A 24,764-nucleotide genomic window follows, 5' to 3' on the forward strand; every position below is an offset into this window, starting at 1 on the left:
GCCGTTCCTTAGATCCTTCGAAGACAAAATTTCATTTCAGAATCAGGAAATTGTCCATAACTTGGCACTGGAACCGAATTTACCAAAAAACGGAATTTTATATAAAATTCATATAAAGACCTTTTATCCCTGAAAATTTCAAAGAAATTCACTGAATAGTTTTCGAGAAATCGCGTGCACAAAATTTTGTCTAAAAAAAAAAGAATAATAATAATAAGAAACAATAGAATCACTATAAGGTCTTCCGTGGAGACGGAAGACCTTAACAAGAAGGTCTTCCGCTGAAGACGGAAGACCTTAAAAATAGTGGAAAAGAAACCTAAGAATAACAAGAAGGTCTTCCGCTGAAGACGGAATAGACCTTAATAATAGTAAAATTGAAATAAGCAAACGAAGAGCTTGAAGAAAACCGGATTCAAGGATTGAGACAAAAGATAACAAATGGTTATGACTTAAAAACCTGTTAAATTAGCAGGTTCGTCAGCAGCGGTGAGCTGTGGATGAATATGTCAAAAACCCTATAGCTTCAGACTCGGAGGATGAGAAAAAAAATCATCAGCGCAAACGAGGGTGGAAAGGAAGCCAAGGACAAGCGTATCAAACGGCGAAGGGATATACGGGATATACATGTATGGAGGCCCTACACGTCTATAAAAACTGAAGAAGCAAATAGGTCGTCCATTTTAATGGTCGGTGTGTGGAGATGGGGCCAGTGCTACAGGTATCATAAGAAGGGTCACTGGGGGAAAGGATGTACAGAGAAAATAAACGAAATGCTAGCAAGTTCTGCATTGAGTGTTTTGACACAAAGCAGTCATCAGAGACGAATACAGGGAAATCACCTGGTGATAGACTGAGAAAAAAATGTAGTGGCGTTCGATTGAAGCGAGCAGGTATGTGTTGAATGTTATCGAGGGGGCACATGGCGGGTGTGACCTGTCAGGAGGGGATGCTTACTCCTTCATGGCACCTGATCCCATCTCTGATGTTTTTGCTCTGCTCCTGATTTGTATTTTTCTATGGTCTTAAGAGCTTGATTAGCGTTCCTTATCTCCATATTTGATTAAAAACTGCCTTTATTTGCAATTCTAAGTCCTAATAAGCTTAAGAAATAACACATCTGCATTTATCAATGTAGATTTTGTATCGAATGAAAAAGAAAAAGAGTTACCAAAAATATGAAGTAGTTAATCCTTTGACCGTAGCAGGTATTGAACCAAAAAATGGGTTGGTTTTAGATGCAAATCACGTTAATCCACATTTCTGTAGAGACAAACACAAGTAGGAAGACGCAGGTACATCGCATTAATTGTTTAAGAGGGTGATAACATTTTTCACCATATTATAATAAATAAGTTAGGTAAGGATTATTTGGGTTTGAATTGGAAAAACAAATTTTATGTATTTAACTTCTGCAATTTTGGTATTAGTACTGCTGAATATGTTTTCACACAAGTTTTACGTGAAGTAGTCAAATTTTGGAGATAATAGGCAGGAATGGGGTAATGGTAATTGACAGTAATTAATTACAAATTTTGATGTAATTGAAAGTAATGTGTAATTGGCCAAATTTTCAATTACAAGTAATTGTAATTTAATTAATTACTTTGGAGAAAATGCACGTAATTCACAATTACTTTTCAATTACATTCAATTACACTGATGTATAATGAATGAAAAATCAATACCCCCCCCCTTCCCCAACCCACTATACACTACATTAGAAAGCTTAACTTATCTTTTGGGAAAAAATATTTTGATGGTTAATATCTTACAGGAATATTCATATTTCCTCCTTAAAATAAATTGCTGTATTATCTCATGCATTTTTTAAAGGAACTTTCAAAATTCAATACCAATATTTTGAGATAGCTTATAAAGTTAAAAAGGAAACATCTTTTAAATATATATACATACCAGAAAGCTTAAAAATAACATCAAATTTTGTAACACATTTGAATTGTGGTAAAAAACATGGATAAACATGGTATTCTTGCTAGTCAATATCTACTGTATCTATTCCTGTCACACATGCCATAGTGGAAAGTATCTTCACTGTTGAGGAAAAACCTTTCAAGTCTGATAAATGTAGGATAACGGGGGATACTGTATTTGAGATAGTTATCTGGAGACACTTTATTTGAGAAAATTTCATGAATTCTAAAGAATATGTAAATATGTAAATGTAGAAAAAAAAATGTTGTAACTGAATCTGATATGACGATAAAGGAACGCTTATGATTATTTGTTATAAATTTATAAAATGTAATTTGTAATTTAATTAATTACATTTGCAAAGTAATTGTAATTTAATTAATTACATTTCAAAATCCTTGTAATGGTAATGGTAATTTAATTGAAGGTTTTGGGCAAGTAATTGTAATTTAATTAATTACTTTCCTATGTAATTGACCCCATCCCTGATCATAGGGTCACAAAGTCGGTGTGCATTTGGATCACAGCATTGTTGGCGCTAAAACTTTACAACAAATTAGTATAGTAAGTGCAGAAATTCAAGCTGATTAAATGCATTGGGTTTTCTTGAGGCTGATGAGAATTTCTTTGTCAATACACAAAATGTAATTAAAAAAAAAAAAAAAAAAAAAAAAAAAAAATTGATAAGATCAAAGATGAGTTGACTGGATGCGATATTCATTTAAATAATAATAATAATAAAAAAAACCCCAGAAAAGTCAGCGGTAACCAGTTCAGGAAATAATTTGGTTTAAATGTTTAAAAAGGTTTTAAAAGTTTAAATATACTTCGGTAATACCAGAGTGGACATCTGAACCCTTCTTGCCAATGTTGATCTGTAAGGATGGCAATTTCAGATGGTATGTACGTTAAAAATGCTCACGTTATGTGCAGATTAGTGGAAAAACGTGATATTTGGTCATTTCATTCACAATGATATTTTTAAGAATTGAATTTTGATTTTGCAGGAATAGGATTACAGGAAAGAGTACGAAAGGTAGTATTGGACAGTGAAGATAAACCTAGCAGTTATCGGGATGAACTTTGTCCCAACATGAGTATGTTGATATTATCAAGTAAAAGTGACCACACTAACAAAATGTATATCATCCTTTTCAAAAGATTGGAGAATTTCCCCAAGTGACAGGATACAGCTCTCTTCCGGCAAAGTCCAAACGATTACATTTGAATAACCTTTTAGAAAATGGCGCATTGCAACACCTAATTAATTCGCCTGTGTACCGGATCAAGTTGGCGCATTTCTGTGTTGGTTTTCACGGATCCAAGTAAAAAATCTTTTGCTTTATCAACACAGGAGACAGCGGAGGTAGCGGGGGAGAAAAGTGTCTAAAACCGTGAAGAGAAAAGAACCGATTTCTAAAGACGTATTGATAGAAATATGTGTTATGTTCAAGGGTTCAACAGAATTGTTAATTGTTACAAACTTTATGATGATCTTATGTTTTGTTTTGTCGTTTTTTTGCTATTCGATGAGTTAAGCCACCTCTGTTTCAATGATGTGTTAATTCGTTTATTTTTTTATTGGTTGTTTGATGTCTCTTTGAGAACTTTTTACTCATATTGAGACACAGCCACTTGCCGATGGAGGGCTGTAAATCTAGACCTGTTCTCGGCTCTTACTGTCTCTGAGTAATGAGGGATCTTTTTGTTGCCACTATCTAGTGCGACACGGGACCTCGATTTATATGGTCTCATCCGAAGGACCGATCTCCTCATTGCACAGTGGATACGAAGAAATATGAGGTACTTATATCAAAGCCTGTCCGGTTAGCATGTACAAGAGCTTATTGATGTCGGTCAAAAAAAAATTCGTATTCAGACCAGTTTTTAGAGCAATTAAAAATTGATTTATCAAAATAAAAAAAAATCGTCATTCTGCTTCAAGAATAACATAATACCACTTATTAAATCTGTTGCCGGGGATGTTGATTTTGGGCTTCATTCTTTAAGGTTGGGGTAGCGACTGTGGCTGCAAATGCTAGTGGTGACGTGAGTTGTCTGAAAAGCATGGTAGGTGAAAACTGATAGTTCTAAAGAGAATACATTGTAGACCCATTTTAGAAGCGTCTCCAAGTCTCAAAGTCTCTTTGCTTTGTAATTATAGTCGTTTTGCCTATACTTTGTATTTTCTAGCGTACTCATGCCTAACATCTTGTTGCAGTTTACTCCACTTTTGCTTGCCATATACACTGGATGATAAATTGATGTTTGTTCTCTCGGTTTTATTAAAAGCTTACTACATGTCTTTAAATTACGTATTTCTTTTTATTCAAATTGTATTCAGTTGGTTTATAAGACTTACTTTTGCCCTTGTATACTGTACATGTCTTAGGTTTCCAAGATACTTTTGCTATATGTCCTATATTTGCATATACATTTGTATGTTAATTTAAAATCATTGTAACTTTAAAAATGCTCTCTCTCTCTCTCTCTCTCTCTCTCTCTCTCTCTCTCTGTGTGTGTGTGTGTGTGTGTGTGGAAAATAAAAGGGGAAAATGCAAAAGCAAAAAATCTTCCTTGAAAAAATGATACATTTGTCAAAACAATGTGGAAGCATTTCCGCATAGTGTAGATTGAAGTCGATTAATAATGTCAATTTATCATAAATCTATATCATTTTATTCGACACAATACCCCGAAGGGTCATACAAATATTGAATAAGACCAACAATTCTCAATTGAGCTCAAGTGAGCATTTTGACCATGGCCAAATTAAAATCTTGGGGGATTTACACTAGACGGTATTCAGTTTTGTTATAAATAAATTAAACATTTTTTTTGTATTTCATTGAATTTAAAGCACCTTAAAACACTTTATTTAATTTATAAATTGTTTATTCCTTCTGGAAATGTAGCATTTCAATAGAAACAAAAATCTTCTTTTTTAGAATAATATACAAAATGAAGAGCCGGAAAAGAAAAAAAGCCGATGTACATGTCGTTTCTGTACTGTATTGATGATACTTGGATTTGCTTTGATATCCATCTTTATTGCGTATGTAGTAGGAATGAAACTTCTCCCTACCGACCTTCCGGAACTATCAGAGACTCTGCCAAAGAAAGAATACTTTACCCAACAAGATAAAGGTACATCTACTATAAATTGATTTTCTTTATTGCTAAGTAAGTAGGCGTGGACTTAATATATGGGGAAAAAGTTTGAATTAAACGAAATGTTTTACAGAAATAAAGGAAATTCTGGATGCTGTTAAAGAGATATCATCGATGGGATCTGAAGGTAAATTCATAAAGAAAGTAGGTTTTACCCTAAGGCTGATGCATGAAGTTACGAGGTTTGATAATTCCAAGGCTGTAGTCTTTTTACACTAATAAGCAATAACGGAGTATAATTTAACTCAGATTTTGCTTTACATGTATGCGATAAAAAGAACGAGGGCGCTTTTGATTGACATTCGGCAGGAATCTGGGCGCCCTTGAAAAATGAAAACTTTATTTAACTGTCAAATTAAAATTTAATATTCTTTTGATGGATCATGTTCCTGTGAAATAGGAAAGGAAAATATTTTCCCTATGGCGTGTTTTGATTTCCTTAAAAATAACTTTAAAAACATTGCTGGATGAGTCATCTAGTACAAAATTTTACATTTTTAAACACGTTTTTCTAAACATTTGCTATCTCTGGGTCATCTCTCCACGATTTTAAAAAGACATTTGTGCATTTGCATTAAAAAAAAAAAAACAAACAAACATTTGTAAAAAATGGAGAGAAGACCCAGAGAATATAAAAACTAAACTTTTTTCCAAAAAAATTCGAATGTGTAAATGCGTTGCTTCTTTGTCATTTTAAATTCCATAATGTTTGTATAGCGATGATAGCTCAGTAGTATGCGTTACCGGTCCAGCGCAGAAAGGTGTCGAGAAGTTTTTGGTTCCATCCTCGCATGGAGCATTTTCTTCTCTTTTTTTGTATTTTTTATACAAATAATTAAGTTGTTTATCAGTTGAATTTTATTAACTGATTTATAAAAGTTTTAAAAGAGATAAATTTTGGTTCTGTTGCACGGGGAGCAAAAGCAATTTTTCAAACCTATTGAAACTTCATTTCATATATAATACCTTATTATCTTGTTAGGTATTTATTATTTATGTGAAGTGTTACTGTGTTATCGTAACTATTAAGACTATTAAGACAGGTGGACTGAAATATTTCAAATATGCCAGCTACATGTGTATTTCTACGATGGCCGATATCAGCCTGTCTAAAATAAAATTACACGGCCTATAATTTTGTCTTTTGTACATGTACATTTCTTACATGTACAAAAATATAAAAAGTTATAATTTCGCGAAAAGACAAAATGTACATGTACATTTCTTTAAATTTGTACATGTACAGACCAAAAAAATCTGTAGCAGGTGCATTTAGGCAACATCCATCAGACACGCCATTCAAAATTTAGAGGACCCGACACAGTGCTGCGATTTTTTTATTTCCTTTTTTATATTGACTGTATTAATTGTTATGTGACAACAATGTGTTTCGGCGGTTTGATATCGTAATGGTGTATTAAAAATATATATCACGGTTCCGCCTTCATCAGGGATCAAACCGTAATTTCTATATGGCAAAATAGCTTTTGTCAGCAAATTACCAATACTTTTATGTATAGCATATGCAATCATTAGTTTTGTTTGAAAGATTTATTTGCATGTTTCATCTTTTAAAACTAATGACCAGTATTTTGATAATTTGGATTTCAGACCTTTGATTCTTGGGTCATACTTTGTTATTGGAACATTCGGTATTTCCTTTGTTTTCTTGGTTTTATGTAGCGTTATGACTCTGTTTAAAGCCAAGGATTCATTAATAATTGGGTCAGTCTCAGTTACCTCGTATTCTCTGTTTAGAAGGTGTGATCTGAACTCAAGAAGTTCTTTTATATACCGCTATAGATTTTTTTGTCTGTACATGTACAATTTTAAAGAATTGTACATGTACATTTTGTCTTTAAGCAAAATTGTAACTTTTTATATTTTTGTACATGTACAAATTTCAAGAAATGTACATGTACAAAAGACAAAATTATAGGCCGTGTAATTTTATTTCAGACAGGCTGATATCGGCCATCGTAGTATTTCAGTGTAAATGTAACCATTTTCCTATGTGCAAACCTTTATAAAGTCTGTCCACTTCTGGTCAGCCGACCAAATCGTGGACATTTAAACCATAAATGTTTCCTACACATGATTCCTGCAGATCGCACGCAAAGTACGCCCATCTTCTTCATTGCAGTACCCAATCTACAGAATGAAGTACATGTAATACGCTTTCATGTACTCTTGCATTAAAAAGGTTGTTTTGCTTTAGCTTAGAAATTATGCTTGTAATCCATTTTCCAAGAACTTAGAGTTTACTAGTTACTTTTCAATAGAAAATTATGTTTTAAAAACTATCAAATCGTTTTTTTTCATTTGTTTACAGTGTGTGTCAGCGATTGTCAGAACAAAACAGACGGGAATTATCAGTCCTGCCGGACTTGCTACGGATTTGTGAGCTGCTCCAACAATGTACTTCGGCATTTGCCTTGCTCCGATTTTATAACTTTGAAATGGGATGATAAGTCAAAAACTTGCAATTACACCAGTACAACGTGTTTCTTGAAAGGTTAAATACTAAAGCCGAAAAAAATTAAGGCAAAGATAATGCACGTTTTATTTTTTATATGCTAAAATTATCTGAAATTTTTTTATGCCCCCGGAATTACGTGGTCGGGGCGTATACATGTAGTTTATCCCTTCTGCCCGTCTTTCCATCATACTTGATCTTTATATCTGTTGATATTGATTTCATACAGTTTCATGTCGATTGACCCATTTTTACGAGAGATATTACCATTAGACTTTAATCTTTCTATGTTTTGCTGTGCTTGTAGGTTGTTAGTATATATATTTTAATATTGATGACCTAAATTTCAAGTTTGAGTTTCTTAAGGATTGGCTATTTTGTACCAAAGTCATTACCATTACACTTGATCAATTCATATTGATTGACCCTTTAACAGTTTTTTTCTCTATTTTTTGATTTATTATTCAGTATTTCTCTCATTTTTCCAGTTCACTCATCCCCCCCCCCCCATATTTGATTTCAAATTATTAAGGTCTTCCGTTTCCAACGGAAGACCTTCTACTGATTGTGATGATTAAGATTCTTCTTTTTTTTTTTTCCTAGACGCCAACTTTGACGCTTCATATCTTCCTCATTTTTAAACAGATTTTGTTCAAATTTTCAGAGCTTTTAGACTTTACAAAACACTGTCAGAATACCGTAATACAATTCGTAAATTACCTTCTGTTCACGAGTTATTCCCCTTGATTGAATTTTGCATGCCTCCGATTTCCAGACAAAGGCTCAGAAATGGTTATAATTGGAGCACAAAACCCTTTGAAATTGAAAAGAGGAAGCATTGAAGTTGTGCACATCGGTTTTTGTTTTTTGATTTTTGCATTAAAAATGGCGCTAGAGAGGGGTCAAAAGTTAGAACGCGGAAAACAGCAAAAAATTTGACATATTTTCCTTTATATCTTGAAAACTAGAAATATTTTGTTAAGACATGTAGAACAAAAGTTGTGCATAATTGCAAGGGCTTTCATATTATACTATTTAAAAGGGGCTGGCCCCTATGATTAGGGATCTTGGGCCCTTAAAAGTTTTTGCTTTATAACTCAAAAACAGTAAATATTTCGATCTGGATCTTGGGAACAAAATTGTTCTTTTACACCTTTTTGATCTAATGAAAATGTTGCTTTGTTCGAGTATACCATGGGTATTGCGTAATACGTATTAGAAAGCTGACTAGGTAAACAGGTAACATTTTTCATTCTGCAAGGAAATCAGACCTCTTCATGTGTATAACTTAAACAGACTTGCTATCAATAATATACCCTGCGGTATTTAATGTTAATTTTCTTTTTAATAAGGTTTAAAACATGGTTTATGGTTCACTATTAAATTATTTATTACAACTAGTCTTTCTTTTCTTCTTTTTTAAATTAGATTAATAGTGTTCAAAAGCGGAGAATATTAAATCTATCTTTCTACGTTTATTATTACAACAAACTTTGTAAGTGATTTTAAACTGTATGCATTGAATAATTCACGATCATTAGCTGTATGCATATTACGGTCTCCATGTTCAGCTCGATGTTTAGTTATGTAACCCAACGCGCGAATCCCACGCCTTTGATCGAGGTCACCAGTGTACTAGCCACCTGTGGCCATTAACAAAGCTAGTATTTGTGATCGCGTATAATGTCAATTTTGTACAAAGAGCTATTAATTAATGGAAAGTTATGTTTTTAATTATATCGAATCAGTAAGATTACTTTACCGATCTTTTATAATCTTAATTCCAAACACTGGTGCACAAAAATCATTTTGAATTTTAATCGCTGTTTTTGTCTGTTCACGCAACAATACATTTACATCGAAATATTTCGAAAAAGCTGCCGTAATTAAAGTTGTTAGTTAACATCTTACTGATCTCAAGAAAACGTTATTTTGTTTGAGTCTTGTGTTCTAAATGAGTTGGAAGCATACCACAAATACAGGTAAGCGTTTTCATTCAGCAAGTGAACAAGATCTCTTCATGCGTGTAAATAAAATAAACTTACTATAAATAATAAACCTAGCTACATTAGATGCTAATATTCTTTAGAATCGGGTTCTTGAAGTGTTCTGAGCTTTATTTCTAAATTATTTACTGACAACTTTCCCTTTTATTTTGTTTGTTTTCAAATTTGGATAAACCAATCTACTTAACAGGGAAAAAAGATAACCTTTTCTTCTTATCATATAAAAACAAACAATAAAGTTAGAAAATAAAACAAAACTTTAAACATAGACCATTCACAGCCATTAAGCCTTTTACATTCACCTTGTGTGTTTACAATTATGTAACCCCTCCCTCGATAGCGCGTGGCAATGGAGGTCACCGGGGATCAATCGGCATGTGATCCAGCGACCTAAGGTCATACACAAAACAAACCATAGAATGGCCTTTCCAAATACATTTTGTAAACTAAGTGATGAGTGGATAAATATGTTGAATCTTTCAGATTATTTTATAATATCTTTGATTAAGTCGCTAGTACATTTCAATTTATATTTTATTCGCTGAATTACAAGAAAGTTGCACATTAATTTTATTTTTATAAACATTGTATTTCTCGATATCGAGATAATTGCGCTTTGTGAAAAATTACTTTAAAATCATTCAGAATCTTTCATATTATTTCGTCTTACTGTTTATCACTCGCTCGTTTTAATCAACTAGTCTTAACCGACTTCAAATTCAATGCATTTCGAATGCCGAAAAGACCATTTTGTTTGCGTATTAAAGAAACAGTTTATTTATCTCTCTAATGTTATTATTTAACGAGTTGCTATTTCTTTCATGAACATTAAACAGCATGTATATAATTATCACGATAATTGTACGTAGAGGTCACATTTTTAATTGTCAGGAAAATCGAAAACAATATTAACTACTTTTGAGTTTGTATTATTTTCTTCCTAACTTACAATTTTATTGCATACAAAATACTAGGTCGGACGCAAGTAACCTAAATATTTCACTTGTATTTGAAAATTCTATCTAGTGTCGAATGAATTTTACCCGTTAAAAAGTGTACAAAAAACCCTTCCTATGCAGTTTTCTTTGGGAATCAATTGGCTTAGATAGTCTACTCCGACATGTGTTGACAAAACTCACGCAATGAGAAGCCATACATTTCAAACTTGTGACCTCTTGGTCAGTGCATGTGAAGATTACGCACAACCATTAGTGTCTGGAAAACGAAGTATGTTTTATAAATGATTTGACAGGTTAAGATTTGTTCTCATTCCAAATTAAATACAAGTTTACACAATCCCGTTATTTCTTTGTTATTTTATACCGTCAGTTACATTAGAGTTTGTTTTAAAAATGTGTTGTTTAGGAAGATTAACCTTATGCATTTGTTTTATTTCATCTAATAAACTGAATTTTCCCATGATACGAATTACTGGTACATGCATGCGGTCTTATTTGTTTATGTGGAAGAGCGCCCAAAATAAATACACTTCGAACTCTGGAATTTCCCTATTTGACTGTTTAAATCATAGGTCCGCTCAGCTGACGAGTTGTTTTAATAACGGTTATAAATTATATTCAAAAAAGTCCTGGCCAGCGATCGTTACGCTTGGTTACATTGCAATTAAACAGGTATATACTAATAAGATATTAAGATACTATCGGTATATATATTTTCACCTAATATGTTTTCATTGAGTGTTTTCATAAAAATAAATTGCTGGAGAATATCATGTTCTCCCTGATCATATCGATAGCGCCTAGAAACAGTGGTATATGAACACACGCTTTTGTGTACAAAGCAAACGTGTAAATCAAAAGGATGGGGAAAAACGATGAAATAAAAACATTTCTCTATCAACTGAAATTATTGTCTTTAGACAGATAAAAATAAATGAATATTCGCCTGAGAACATGTGAAAATTATACCCAAATACAATGTAACGAAGGATTTTCGGTTTAATCCGAGTACACAATAACAATGTTGTGTACATGTACATGCAGAATACCTCTTTTTTATCCTTCGCCCATGTGTTCCTCCTTAACGGAAAAAATTATCAGTAAATTATATTATACCGAACAAGGTTGAAAAATGACGAACTTTATTTCTTAAAATTAACAGCAATTATCAGACTTTTCTCATATCACTGTAAAAATGCCCTAAAAACTAAAACCGTCTGGTTTGACTTTGTCAACGCGTTTTAGATCGGGTTCGAGATTTTTATTAAATATCTGGAGTATTTCGCTTATTCTGCAAGTCTTTATAACAAGATTAGCTTTTTTAAAAAAAGCTGAGAGTCAGCCACTGGAATACAGAAAGTTTCTTTCTTGGTTTGTGATGGTATATGATTTGTTTTATCCATCATGTTGTGTTCATTAAATGTCATTGTCGTCTAAGTTAAAATTTGCCCAGTCGTTTTCTTATTTGTAACATAATTCTGTACATAATAAATAATAAAGCATAGAATAAATTTTAGTTAAACTACATCGTGATCATTATGATGACCTCCAATTAATTTCTCTTGGGCGCGGACATCAGATAAAGTTCGTCTCAGAAATGAACAAAGCCACTATGATCCCAATCATTGAACGTGTAAGAATGTATACATTTTCATTTTTACTGTTAAATTCTATAAATAATATAGATTATGATGCTGAAAAGGAAGGTAGACCTTGGGTTAGATTGTGTTAATTATTATTAGAAGTTTTTTAATCGTGCAGGTTCCAGGCAATGCATGATAGGGGAAGGGGGAGGGTGCATACTGTATGTATATTTAATTCAATTTCTAAATTTAAGCATCCATTTTAGTGTTATTAGGAAAGAAAAGAATTGCTTCCAAAATAAAGTAATAAACTGGAGATTCAAAATATTTTATACACACAGTACGTATACCCTAAAATGATACTGGATTCCATCTCGCTCACTCTCTCTAATTGGGGGGGGGGGGGGCTGTCTATAAATCCGCGCAGTTTCTCTCAACTATCGCAGTTCTACTGTGGTCAGTTTCTCACCTGTGGGCGCGTTCACGTGCACAAGCGGCACTTACATGTACATGTCTATCATCGTGTAAATTATAAGAATTTACGCATCTTAAGTGATATTCTGACGTTTTCATAACTTTCATCATTAAAGTAAAGAGATTCTTTTTTTTTCACTGTCTTGGGACCTTTGTGCAGGTGGATTATTGTGTGAATTCCGACCCGTACCTGTCTTATGCAAGGTATTGATCGAGGGAGTCTTGCATCAGGCATTCAGAGGATTACACACAAATCCTTGAACTTGCAACGGCGATTGAGGGTATATATCAAGTGTTAAATGTGCTCTGCATATAAACTTCTCATCTTCTATAAGAAGCACTGAAATATTTTCATAGTATCATATTTCCCACTTAAAACAATCTCTTCTTTAATTTTTCGTCGAGAACGACGAAGAACAATGCAGTCTATAAATAGATCGAGGTCGCGTCTTTGTTTAGATGGTGTTTGTGAAGAATCACGCCCTTTGGTCAGCTCTGTTTGTTGGAGCAAATAGCACGAGTTTCTTTAGAACAAGTCGTGTACATCTTTTCCCCAGAATTCCAAATTATGCAAGCGTACTTGCAGTTTTATCCCACCGTAACTAGTCAGCCCGCGGGCTGACTAATGAAAAAAAAAACACTGGCAGATTTACAGGAGGTTCAGGGGGCCTGCAAGCCCCCTTTTTGTATCCAAAATATACACAAGATTTAATAAATCAATTTTTATGTGGCTTTGGGCCCCTACCCCGACCCAAAACTGGTCGAGCCCCCTTTTCTAGATTCCTTTATCCGCCACTGAAAAAAAGAATGTGTTGTTCTCTTGGATGTCGATATCTGAATTATATTTTAATTAAACATCCTGTCTAATATATCATGGGCGCCCATAATAGGACGATTATTTGTTTTTTAAAATAAAGTGGTTCTTACAAATGTTAAAAAAAACAACTTACAAACGGCTAAGTAATTATTTAATTCATCTAGAACAAAAGTTAGTTTAGTTATTTGCTTACATAATCTAACTTTTATGAATTAACACGAAAGTCGTGCGATCGTATACAAATACTCAGAAGCAATCTTCATATTTAATGAACGTATAGGTGAATAAATTGCCTCTCATCACTATACGTATACCCCCATCCCCGAAATAAATAGAATGTTTTCCTTCGCAGCCGGTTATGTAAGTACAAGCGAGGATGGAGCTTTACAGAAGCAGGTGATGAATTCCGAGAGAAAGGCACTGCCTATTTTATATACATGTACATTCCTAGGGACCTGGTTTTCTGAACCGATGTCACTGTTATTCAAAGACCTAGCTAGAAATTCTCTCTCTCTCTTTGAAATGCAGGCCCGTCGATCGTAAAAAAAAATGACAAAATAATTTCAATTTTTATTATTTACATTTGCAAATATTTTTCTTAGGTGAACCTATTGAAGAGAAAATATGTTCAATTCTGTACAAACTAATTAGGGGGTCAGACGTCATGGCGTGACCGTATCACACAGCGAGATGATATCTTGTCTACATATTTCTGTACCGGTGACACTGGTTTCGGAACTTCTAAGCCGTTAAAGCGATGAAAAAGATAAAATTATTGAAACATATATGTTTTTTTTTCGTTCAACAAATGATCATTAGTTCTTTCTTCGGTGTGAAGAATGTTTTTAATTAGCCTAAAATCACACTTACCTTTTTAACCCGAAATTCCTTTGAAAGTATGTAAACTGAAGACGATATCACTGCTTTTGACTTCTTATAAAGAACTCATACAATTATAGTAAGATCATTCTCAGTAGCGATCATTGTTTTGTTTTGTTTTGTTTTGTTTTTTTTTTTATTATGAATAGATATTTCCTGAACTGGACTGCTGAACAGCAATATAAGTATTCAAATGTTGGAGCGAGGCGAACTCTCAAGACCAAACCACAGGTACTTGTGGACAGGACCCCCCCCCCCCTCCAATATGCCCCACAGGTCAAAAAATATTTTTATGTATTTTTTCATAAATTATTCTTCTAGTACACATTTACAATGTATTCCTTAAGAAAAATCCAAAAAATAACGCAGAATTAACGTTTTACTAAAAAATCATACCCGCGGTATTATAAAATAGAGAAGGTAAGTCACTTCCATTTGTTTACACTGGACCCCTCTTGGATATCAGACCCGAAATATCATTTACCTAATACATGTCACCGAAATGTGTCATGATATCTTGTTTCGGTAGAAATTTTTGTCTTTAATCGTGCTATTTAATTGCCCAGGCATCCCATAATAATCCGAGTATTCATCGTCAAACGTGAAAAATGCTACAAGATTTGGAAATGTCAGAGTAGAAATTACGGAAGTGATGCAAAAACGACACCTAGCGTGTAATTCTCGAGTTCTGAGTGTTATAGAACTAAGGGAAAAGTAAGAGGTCTACGAAAAAGTTTGGGAAAATTTTGATAAAGAAGTCGAAATTGATTCATTAGAATTAAATTCTGCTTAAGATTTTCGAGATGAGCGAGGGTAGTCGTCAATATTCCCTTTAAAGAATGTTATCATTGATACCAAGTAGCGGTTTAAAAATTGCTTAAACATTACAAACTTGACATGTAAACCCCCCCCCCCCCCACTCCACCTCGGCCGCCTTCCCCATCTGCGTGGACATGGAATTTTCATTAAATTGTGTCTGCGGAAAGGTGGATATCCGTTAAATTAATGTGGTAGTAAATATAATATTTAGAATGATAAACTAGCTTTGAAAATAAGTAAAGACAGAAATGTGATTATTTAAAACTGTACAAAAAATCTCTTTGTTTCCCCATTTGTTACGAATTTGCTACATGTATTTAATCAATATTGATTAATTTGGGGACGGGGGCTGTGCAACGTCATTACAAGTTACAGTTTTGGAGAAAAACCAATTGACCGGTTGATGAATGGGTGTACAACCCATGCAATTGCTATGTAATACAAGTTGCAATTATCTAACTATGACTGTTAGAAAAGACGTACCTAAAGAACTTTTTTAAAAGTCTTTATTTTATAGAAGTTAAGCTTCCGTTTGTTCAATTAAAATAATAGCAGCTTGATATATATGTAATCAAGGCCAGAAATAAACTCAGCAGTGCGACGCGAAAGTAAAGAAGAGCATGAAAATTATTTTTAAAAAAATGGGGTTCTGATTTTCATTCTTAAGAATTAATTTTGAAAAGACTCACGTTTAAATTCCTTGGCAAATGATAATCATCGCATAAGAATATTAAAAAATAAACATAATTATTAAGCTTAATATTATCGGAATTAATTGCAAGCATGTCCATGTAGAAGGGGAAGGGGGGTTACATATCTTGTAAGTTGTAAATAAATGTTTAAGCGATTTTTAAACCGCTACTTGGTATCAATGATAACATCCTTTAAAGGGAATATTGACGACTACCCTCGCTCATCTCGAAAATCTTAAGCAGAATTTAATTCTAATGAATCAATTTCGACTTCTTTATCAAAATTTTCCCGAACTTTTTCGTAGACCTCTTACTTTTCCCTTAGTTCTATAACACTCAGAACTCGAGAGTTACACGCTAGGTGTCGTTTTTGCATCACTTCCGTAATTTCTACTCTGACATTTCCAAATCTTGTAGCATTTTTCACATTTGACGATGAACACTCGGATTATTATGGGATGCCTGGGCAATTAAATAGCACGATTAAAGACAAAAATATCTACCGAAACAAGATATCATGACACATTTCGATGACATGTATTAGGTAAATGATATTTCGGGCCTGATATCCAAGAGGGGTCCAGTGTAAACAAATGGAAGTGACTTACCTTCTCTATTTTATAATACCGCGGGTATGATTTTTTAGTAAAACGTTAATTCTGCGTTATTTTTTGGATTTTTCTTAAGGAATACATTGTAAATGTGTACTAGAAGAATAATTTATGAAAAAAATACATAAAAATATTTTTTGACCTGTGGGGCATATTGGAGGGGGGGGGGGTCCTGTCCACAAGTACCTCTATTTTATAATACCGTGGGTATGATTTTTTAGTAAAACGTTAATTCTGCGTTATTTTTTGGATTTTTTTTTAAGGAATACATTGTAAATGTGTACTAGAAGAATAATTTATGAAAAAAATACATAAAAATATTTTTTGACCTGTGGGGCATATTGGAGGGGGGGGGGGGTCCTGTCCACAAGTACCTGTGGACCAAACAGCTTCTAGGTCACTTCGCATCACAACATAGCATGAATACGGCGGGCCGTTCGTGTAATAAATGCAGTTCTTTTCAGAAAATTCGTCTCAAATGTAAATAAAAGTAATAAACAACAATGTTAAAAAGTTCTCTGGGAAATGAACTTGGTTGGTACCTGATCAAATCTGAGAAGCCCTTAGGGCTTCACAGGATTTGATCACATGACCAACCAAGTTCATTTCCTAGAGAACTTTTTAACATTGTTGTTTATTTCTTAAATAAGTATCTCATCTCCCAAGCCTAAAGGCCCAAAGTAAGCTTTTCTGTTCATAATTCTTCAGCTTTGTTTGCTTTCTTGGCGTATATAAGCGTTATCGTCGTTGTCGTTCTAAAGTTACTTGTAAAATTTTCTCATTTTTATCTTATCAAGAACCACTGGGCCATAACAACAAAAATTAACATAGAATATTTTTGGTAAAGTTTTGTTCAAATGAAGGGTCACATCCTCTTTTAACGGATACATGTAGTAAAAATTAGATGGGGTCCAGGCGCGGATCAAGGAATTTTTTTCCACGGGGGGGGGGGGGGGAGGAGATCCCAATAAAAAAATATTTCAACTCAGAAATTTCTTGACAAGCCAAAAAAAAAAGAAATTCTTTTCACAAACGTGAAAAAACCTATTTCGTGTGTGTGTTTGTGTGCGTGTGTGTGTGTGTGTGTGTGTGGGGGGGGGGGGGTTCGTTGACTTTTAAAGCTTCATACCTAAGACTTTTCATACCATTTTAACACAGATCCGCGTTATCGAGGAAGGGTCTGCGTTTTCTAGGGGGGGGGGGATGTTACTTTTACTTGCTTTAGTATATACATTTAACTGCCCCCAACCCCCTCTAGATCCGCGCATGGGGTCATTTGAAAATAGTATTCTCAAGAACCCCTGGACTAGAATGAGAAAATTTCCAACATAGCATACGTTCATTTTATTTTTCAAATCTTGATTCCAGGGAGAAGGTTTGGGCCGGAAAGAGTGTTCATATTAATTTAACATAGGAATTTATATATCCCCCCAAACGAAGTGTGTTGGTTTGGGGTGGGGGTGTTTTGAGTCTTGGAATCACACTGTCCGTCTGCCTAGCTGTCCGTCTGTACGTGATAGTTTGCCCAGGATATAACTTTGTTATGAAGAAACTGGAAGGTCATACTTGGTACAAAGATTACTAATGATTCGAGGGTGTGTCATGGTTTTGATCCAACATCATTCCGGCAAGTTCAAGGTCACTTAAAAAAAATAGCAAAGTTTTGTCCGACTCATTTATCTGTAATAGAGAGTCACCGGAAGCTCACTGGATACAGGAATTGCTTATGACAAAAAGGGTTTGCCACGACCTTCATTCAAGGTCATTCCTGTAAGTTCAAGGTCACTGACAGAAAAGTGTAAGATTACTGTATGTGCTATAATTTTGGAAGCTCATACTAGGAACAAAGATTGCTTATGATCCACCGGTTTGAGATAACATAGTACTAGATTGGCAGAAGAAGTGGCAAAACTCGTGCCTGGATTATAAATTTATAAGGGGTGGGAGGAACACAGGAAACTTTTTCTCAGATTGCTTGAGATGGGTTTGTCCTGACCTTGAATAGAGGTTTTTCTCGCAAGTTCAAGGTCACTGGCAGATAAATATTAATTTTTTTTCCATGCAACAATTTTGTAATATAAAATCACTGGAAGCTATTACTTGATACAGAGATTGCTTATGATCCAAGGATGTGTTTTGACCTTGATCCAAGGTCTTTCTGGTAAGTTCAAGGTCACTGACAGAAAAGTGCAATATTCTTTTTCAGGAATATCTTGGTCATTGAGTATCACTGGAAGCTCATAATTAGTTCAAAGGTTGTTTTTGACCTTAAAATAGGTCATTTAGGCAAGTTCAAGGTCACTGATAAAATAAGTGTAAAATTCAAAAAGGTCTAGTCGCCCACGTGGCGCAGTGGTAAGAGTGTCTCCTCTAGAGTCATGGATTAAGGAGTTGATCCTTATGTCGCAGGTTCGAATCCCACTATGGGACGCAGAGACCGATCCTTCAGATGAGACCGTATAAACTGAAGTCCCGTCTGGCCGTAGGTGCTGGCACGAAAAAGATCCTTCACTGTTCAATGGCCATGAGTGCCGAGTATAGGTCAAAATTTGCAGATCTCCATCGGCAAATATGGTGGCGTCTCCACATGATTGAAAAATTCTCGAGAGGGACGTTAAACAACATACACACAAACAAACAAACAAAAAGGTCTTTAATTTTGTAATAGAAAAAATTGCATGCATTTGCATTTCACTGAAAAGATGATAAATATATCATCCAAAGTGTGTAATGGCCTTGACTTAAATTCGATGTCACTTAGAATATGATGTTTTGGATGAATAGTCTGAAAGAATACGTGACTGTGAATTTTTTTTTGTCGATGACATACAGATGGTGTTTGCTCTTAACCAGCTGCAGAATGTGTCCTGGCTTGACGCACGATTATTTGGACAAGTTCAAGTTCACTGACAGGGGAATTTTACATTCTTTTACTGTCTTTCTACTGTTGAAACATTGGAAGTTGATGCCCCTTACAGGATTGTTTATAACCTTAAAATGTTGCATGACCTTGACTCAAGGTCGCTATGTTCTGTCCGGAGCTCCGACGGAAGACCTATTTGTTGCATTGCAACGAGCTCGGCTCTAGTTTGAAACTTGTATTTGATTTGTGACATACTGACACATCTATTTTTTTCAGGGTTTTAATACTCCTTATGAAAATTGGAACTCCATTCATGGTATTATTCATTCAGTGTCATTGGATATCCATTTTTAATGTTCTACCTAACATAGTTAGTTGAAAAATCTATTTATATAATGATTATGTTTCAGTACTTGTAATTTTTTTTATTAAAGGTTTATTTTTTCTGCATTGTTTTTTTAATTAAAAAAAATAAGAAATGGTCTCTTTGCTGACATTTTGCACTGATTTACCGTTTTATTATATAAACATATCATAAGTACATGTACCTTTTCTGAAATGGCAAAGTCCATGTCAAGATAATGAAAAAGTCATGTTGGCACGAGGAACATTACCCTTTTGATGCGACCTGGATATACACCCTCATACAGTGTAAATTTGACATTAAGATCGGATGCAAATTCCTTAAAATGGTTAATAATCTATGTTTTTGCCACTATATAGAGAATAATACTAGTCTCGCTCAATCTGACTTTGGCTGTCTCCGTAAACTCCGACGAGCAGAGAGTCTAGTAAAGACTCGTGATAGCGTTTGAACGCCAAAACGAGGCTAATCGAAATTTTGGTAAAGTTTTTGATTGGCTGAAAAAAAAAACACACCTCCACAAGTGAAACAAATACCTGATAAATTGGCATAAAAATAACTTAAAAATTAAAAAAGTTGAATGTGAACACGTTATAACAGCTAGAAAGGAATTGTTTGCGGTATTGTCAACCGGTTATGTCTGAGTTTGTTATACACCGTCTTGTCAACTTGCCAACATTATTGTCGCAAGCAAAACTGAAAGTGTACCCTTTCAGTGCAGAACATATTTCGTCAATTGTTGTTGTTATTTCACCTTTGGTATCTCTAATGAAGGATCAATTTATCAATATAAAATCACAATCCAATAGAAGAAACACATCAACACTCACCCTCACACCCACACACAAATATATATATATATATATATATATATATATATATATATATATATATATATATATATATATATATATATATATATATATATATATATATATATATATATATATATATATGTAACATAGATAGATAGACAGATAGATAGATAGATAGATCGCGGTTTAAAAAGCGCAAACTGTCCCTACCCAGTTTATACTGTATAAATTGGGTAGCTATTAAATTCACTCCTTGTCATGATCGGGAAAAACGGAAAAATCCGTAGACAATTCAGTGTGTAAATAATGGCATAACAATTGGTATGAAAAACGTCAGTCAGCATTTGACTTTATGATAGATTGTATTTGCTGACAAGGTCATTGCATCGACCATAAAACTTGCGAAATGATGACTTCAATTAAGACTGTTGATATCCTTGTTTCGTCATCTTGTTTGTAAATAGCTTGCTTCGTTGAAGAATTGCTCATACGTAGAGCATACTCTTGCGTATCGAATCAACTGGGAGACAAAAACCTCATATACAGGTAATTAGGGTATAATGCTACATTAGTAGGGGAAGTTGACAATTGAAAAATTGAAGTTATCTCGTTTATCATAAAGCTTTGTTGTTAGCTTACAATTCAAGTCCTTTTTCTAGTAAAATATTCAAGTATGAAATAGATGTGTCAGACTTTGTGGTATCTTTTATTTCAAGGGATATATCGAGTCGACATATGAATGGAAATAACTATTGTTAATTGATAATTTGTCGTGTTTGGTTGAAGTTTCATGTATAAGATTTTGAATTAATTCTGCTTCATATGAATACAAAAATAGGTTTGCTTAAGGGGGTGCAATTGTTACCCATGGGAATTCCAACAGATTATTGAAAGAACTGATCTCCAAAAACTACATAGATATTGTCAATCAGAACTCAAGCATCTTTTTAATATGAACTTCAGAGTACTTGTGTGTACAATCAGAATGCTTTTTAACGAAATAATTTTGCAAATGACTAATGACAAGGTATGTATATTTATGATTTCCATTTTTATTGAAAAAGCAGCTGTCTATTATGTCAAAAAGCCAGGACTTTAATTTATCGTGGGAATGGTTGTATAAAGTGTTGAAAAGTCGTACGTTTTGATGTTATTGATTTTGTTAAAATTTTGTAATTTGAAATTTTCTAAAGGCTCCCTTGAGTTTTTAAGTATCCACATATGATTTATACCACTTCTCGAATATACTGTTGTACAGTATTCTGAAGTTTCTCCTTCACTGCTGTAAATATTTTAGTGAGTAGTGAAGAAAGAATCTTGGTAGAAGATTTACTGGAACCGGCTATATATCTTTGTTTGTAAGGATTGTTTATGGAGTCTTGGAATCCAGTAGAGGTATGATAATTCAAATTCATTTTGATTGATGGGAATATTAAAAATATTTAAAACTGACATATGAGATATGGGTTTGAAGAATTTCCTCCTTCATTTACAAATCATTTTACAATACAACAAATGCATTCGTGTGTGATGGTAAACGAGGAAGGAAAGGAAGAATTCCGATTTATACTTTCATCTTGGAAACTGTAAAGGGTCATTAGAGCTACAATTCTAGGTGTCTATTTTATTTTTATCTATCTACTATCAAGTTCGGTATACCAATATATAAACCTATTTTCATTATTATCTAAAGTAATTTTAAGTGTAATTCGATATTAAAATGAACATATTGCGTGGAGAGAGTTTATCACAGGTGCTTGTTTTATGATAAGCTTTTATATGTATAAAAGCAATAAACGTGTTACAAGGTTTTTGTTGTGTTTTGGTGTATTAACCGATACAAGAAGATGCTGACAAATCTTAGAGGTGCTTGGACAGTCCTTCTTGTGATCTGTAATGCTTCTTGTCCTGTGTCTAAAGGGAAAATAATACAGTCAGACACACGAACAGAACTGGACTCCCTTAAGTCCTTGATCTACAGTAATGCTAAAGCTACAGTCACATTGGATTCCACAGCACTAGAGAAACTGGCCAAACTCTCGACCTCAGGTATAATTGAGAGGTTTCGATAAAGAAATATTTCTATACTTTGCATTAGGAAGAATAAAAGTTTATTTTAATTTAATTTATACCTTTTTTCCTTAAATTTCAATTTCAAAGACCTGTCTACAGTATTTCGAATACTTGCTTCAAATTGCATGCTACTTACAAGTAGTATTTATTTCAGCTTCTTCTCATCTGACACCAAGAGTAAGTTTTTCTGTCAACGTCAGATCTAGAAGGCTCACTGTTGGAAATGAACAGACCATAGAATTTGATGGAATTTTAACAAATGATGGTAACGGATATGATGACAGAACAGGGGTATTTGTGTGTCCAGTGGCGGGAACGTACATGTTTGTTTTTGACTGTCTGTGCTATTTAGAAACACAGCTTCACATATTAGTGAATAAGGAAATAGTAGCATCAGCATATAAAGATCCTAAAGGATGGAACCAAATTAGCAGAACAGTTATCGTAAAACTGAAGCAAGGTGACCATATGAAGGTAGAATTTAAACTCAGTGCAGGAAGGAACGCAAAAATACACCAGGATGAATACTCAGGATTTGTAGGAATGCTACATTACTAATATGGAGACGTTTTTGAAAAGCAATTAAGGAAAATACCACTTGTTGATTAGACACTGCCATGAAATAAAAGAAATATTTGACTAGATTTGTACTAAGTAAATGTAAAAGAAGCAAAAAAAGCTACTGTATTATTCTTTTTTTTTTTTATTTAGAATACCATGCACGAATCTCCTGATTCTTAAAATTGTAACATTACATGTATAATATATAAATGCAAGTGTGATGTAAATGAATTGCTAATGACGTAACGTAGATTTAAAAATTCCAAATATAAATTTAGGTCTATAAGCAGATTCAAGTTATCATATCACCTCAGACCAGTTTAGATAAAATTATTTCAGCTTTTTCTTCTATTTTCAAGGCGGAGGTTGTCTCAAAGACTTGTGATTTGTTTATGCTACTTACTTCATGATTGCAAGGAAACAAAGCTTTTTTTTCGTTTCACTTACATTAGCATGCCCTTACTTAAATACTTTAACCTAACCTCCCAGTTGTATAGTTATGCAATTAGTAACACTATAGAAGAAATCGTGGCTGATTTGAGTTAATGTTAAGATTTTATTTCTTAATTTGGTCAAACACCTTTTCCTGTATCTCAACGAATAGCAGATAAGCTATACTTACATTTATAATTTCTTTATTGCATAATACACCCATATGGGTCAAGCAATACAATCCAACATAAAAAAGACCCAGAAAACAATGAATGTTTATAAACAGTTTAAGTAATTTATTCAATATATGTTACACCGATGTGGACCTTTTACTTCTTAAGTGCAAACGGCCGGTATAACTTCAAGTGATCATGATGGACTAAGTATATATTCAAATTTTTATAAGGGTGATTTGAGATAGAATAAGGAACAATTATCTATCATGCTTTTCATAAGTATATTCCTTGCTTGTATATTACAATTAAATTGTAAAAAGAAATGAAATTCATCATCAACAGCATTACATGAAGTGCATAATCTTTTTTGTCGAGGTATTTTCTCATGTCTACCAGTTTTTATCAGTAGGCAGTGGTCACTTCGAAATTTAGTAAATAAAAGAATTCTGTAACGACAATTTTCGAATTTTGGTACCGTTCACGGTAAAGCGCTCGCTCCGTGATCGGGTGGTCGTGAGTTCGAATCTCGGCCGCGACTGACCTAAGTCGATAAAAAATCGGTAGCAACTGTTCCTTCGCCATGCGCTCGGCACTTTGAAGTGAAAGTTGCGGGTCCTTCGGATGAGACCTTTAAAACCGAGGCCCCGTGTCACGGTAGGCGTTGGCACGATAAAGGTCTCTCACTGCTCAAATGCCCTGAGTGCTGAGTAAAGGTCAAAATTTGAAGCCCTTCACCGGTATATGGTGACGTTTCTATATGAGTAAAAAATTCTTGAATGGGACGTTAAACAACAAACAATCAATCAATTAATCATTCGAATTTTAGTTCACATATTAAAAATTATAGACTCATTATCCCCTTTAATAAGACATAATGTTTAAACACATGTATACGTCATGTTGTGAAATACCCTGACATATCTGGGCTTTTCATATTCTGAAAAAAAGATAACGCCGTTAATTGTATTATGAAATATAAAGATGTGAAGATAACAATGTGAAAATAACAAGCCGTAATCATGTTCAAAACCTCAATAAAAAATTGTGAGCAGAGCAAA

The 24,764-nt window shown here is 33.8% G+C and overlaps 1 protein-coding gene across 1 annotated transcript; it reads left to right on the forward strand.

Moving 5' to 3' along the window:
- Positions 1-751: 751 nt before the first annotated feature.
- Positions 752-23,112, forward strand: LOC133181941 (complement C1q-like protein 3). The gene is made up of 4 exons (XM_061316598.1): positions 752-893; positions 2,943-3,032; positions 22,385-22,513; positions 22,692-23,112. The coding sequence occupies exons 1-4, from the start codon at positions 752-754 to the stop codon at positions 23,093-23,095; spliced, it is 765 nt and encodes a 254-aa protein (XP_061172582.1). The 3' UTR covers positions 23,096-23,112.
- Positions 23,113-24,764: the final 1,652 nt, after the last annotated feature.

Source organism: Saccostrea echinata, unplaced genomic scaffold (genome assembly GCF_033153115.1).
Source record: "Saccostrea echinata isolate AGI-Se365-2 ecotype Australia unplaced genomic scaffold, CSIRO_AGI_Sech_v1 ptg000001l, whole genome shotgun sequence".
Classification (NCBI taxonomy): Eukaryota; Metazoa; Mollusca; class Bivalvia; order Ostreida; family Ostreidae; genus Saccostrea; species Saccostrea echinata.

What these genes read in the sequence shown, in the direction of transcription:
- LOC133181941 (XM_061316598.1), top strand. Translation starts at nt 752, where the DNA reads ATGTACAGAGAAAATAAACGAAATGCTAGCAAGTTCTGCATTGAGTGT. An exon ending in CGTTCGATTGAAGCGAGCAG is followed by an intron (nt 894 to 2,942) that starts GTATGTGTTGAA and finishes TTGATTTTGCAG; the next exon opens with GAATAGGATTACAGGAAAGA. An exon ending in GGCCAAACTCTCGACCTCAG is followed by an intron (nt 22,514 to 22,691) that starts GTATAATTGAGA and finishes TATTTATTTCAG; the next exon opens with CTTCTTCTCATCTGACACCA.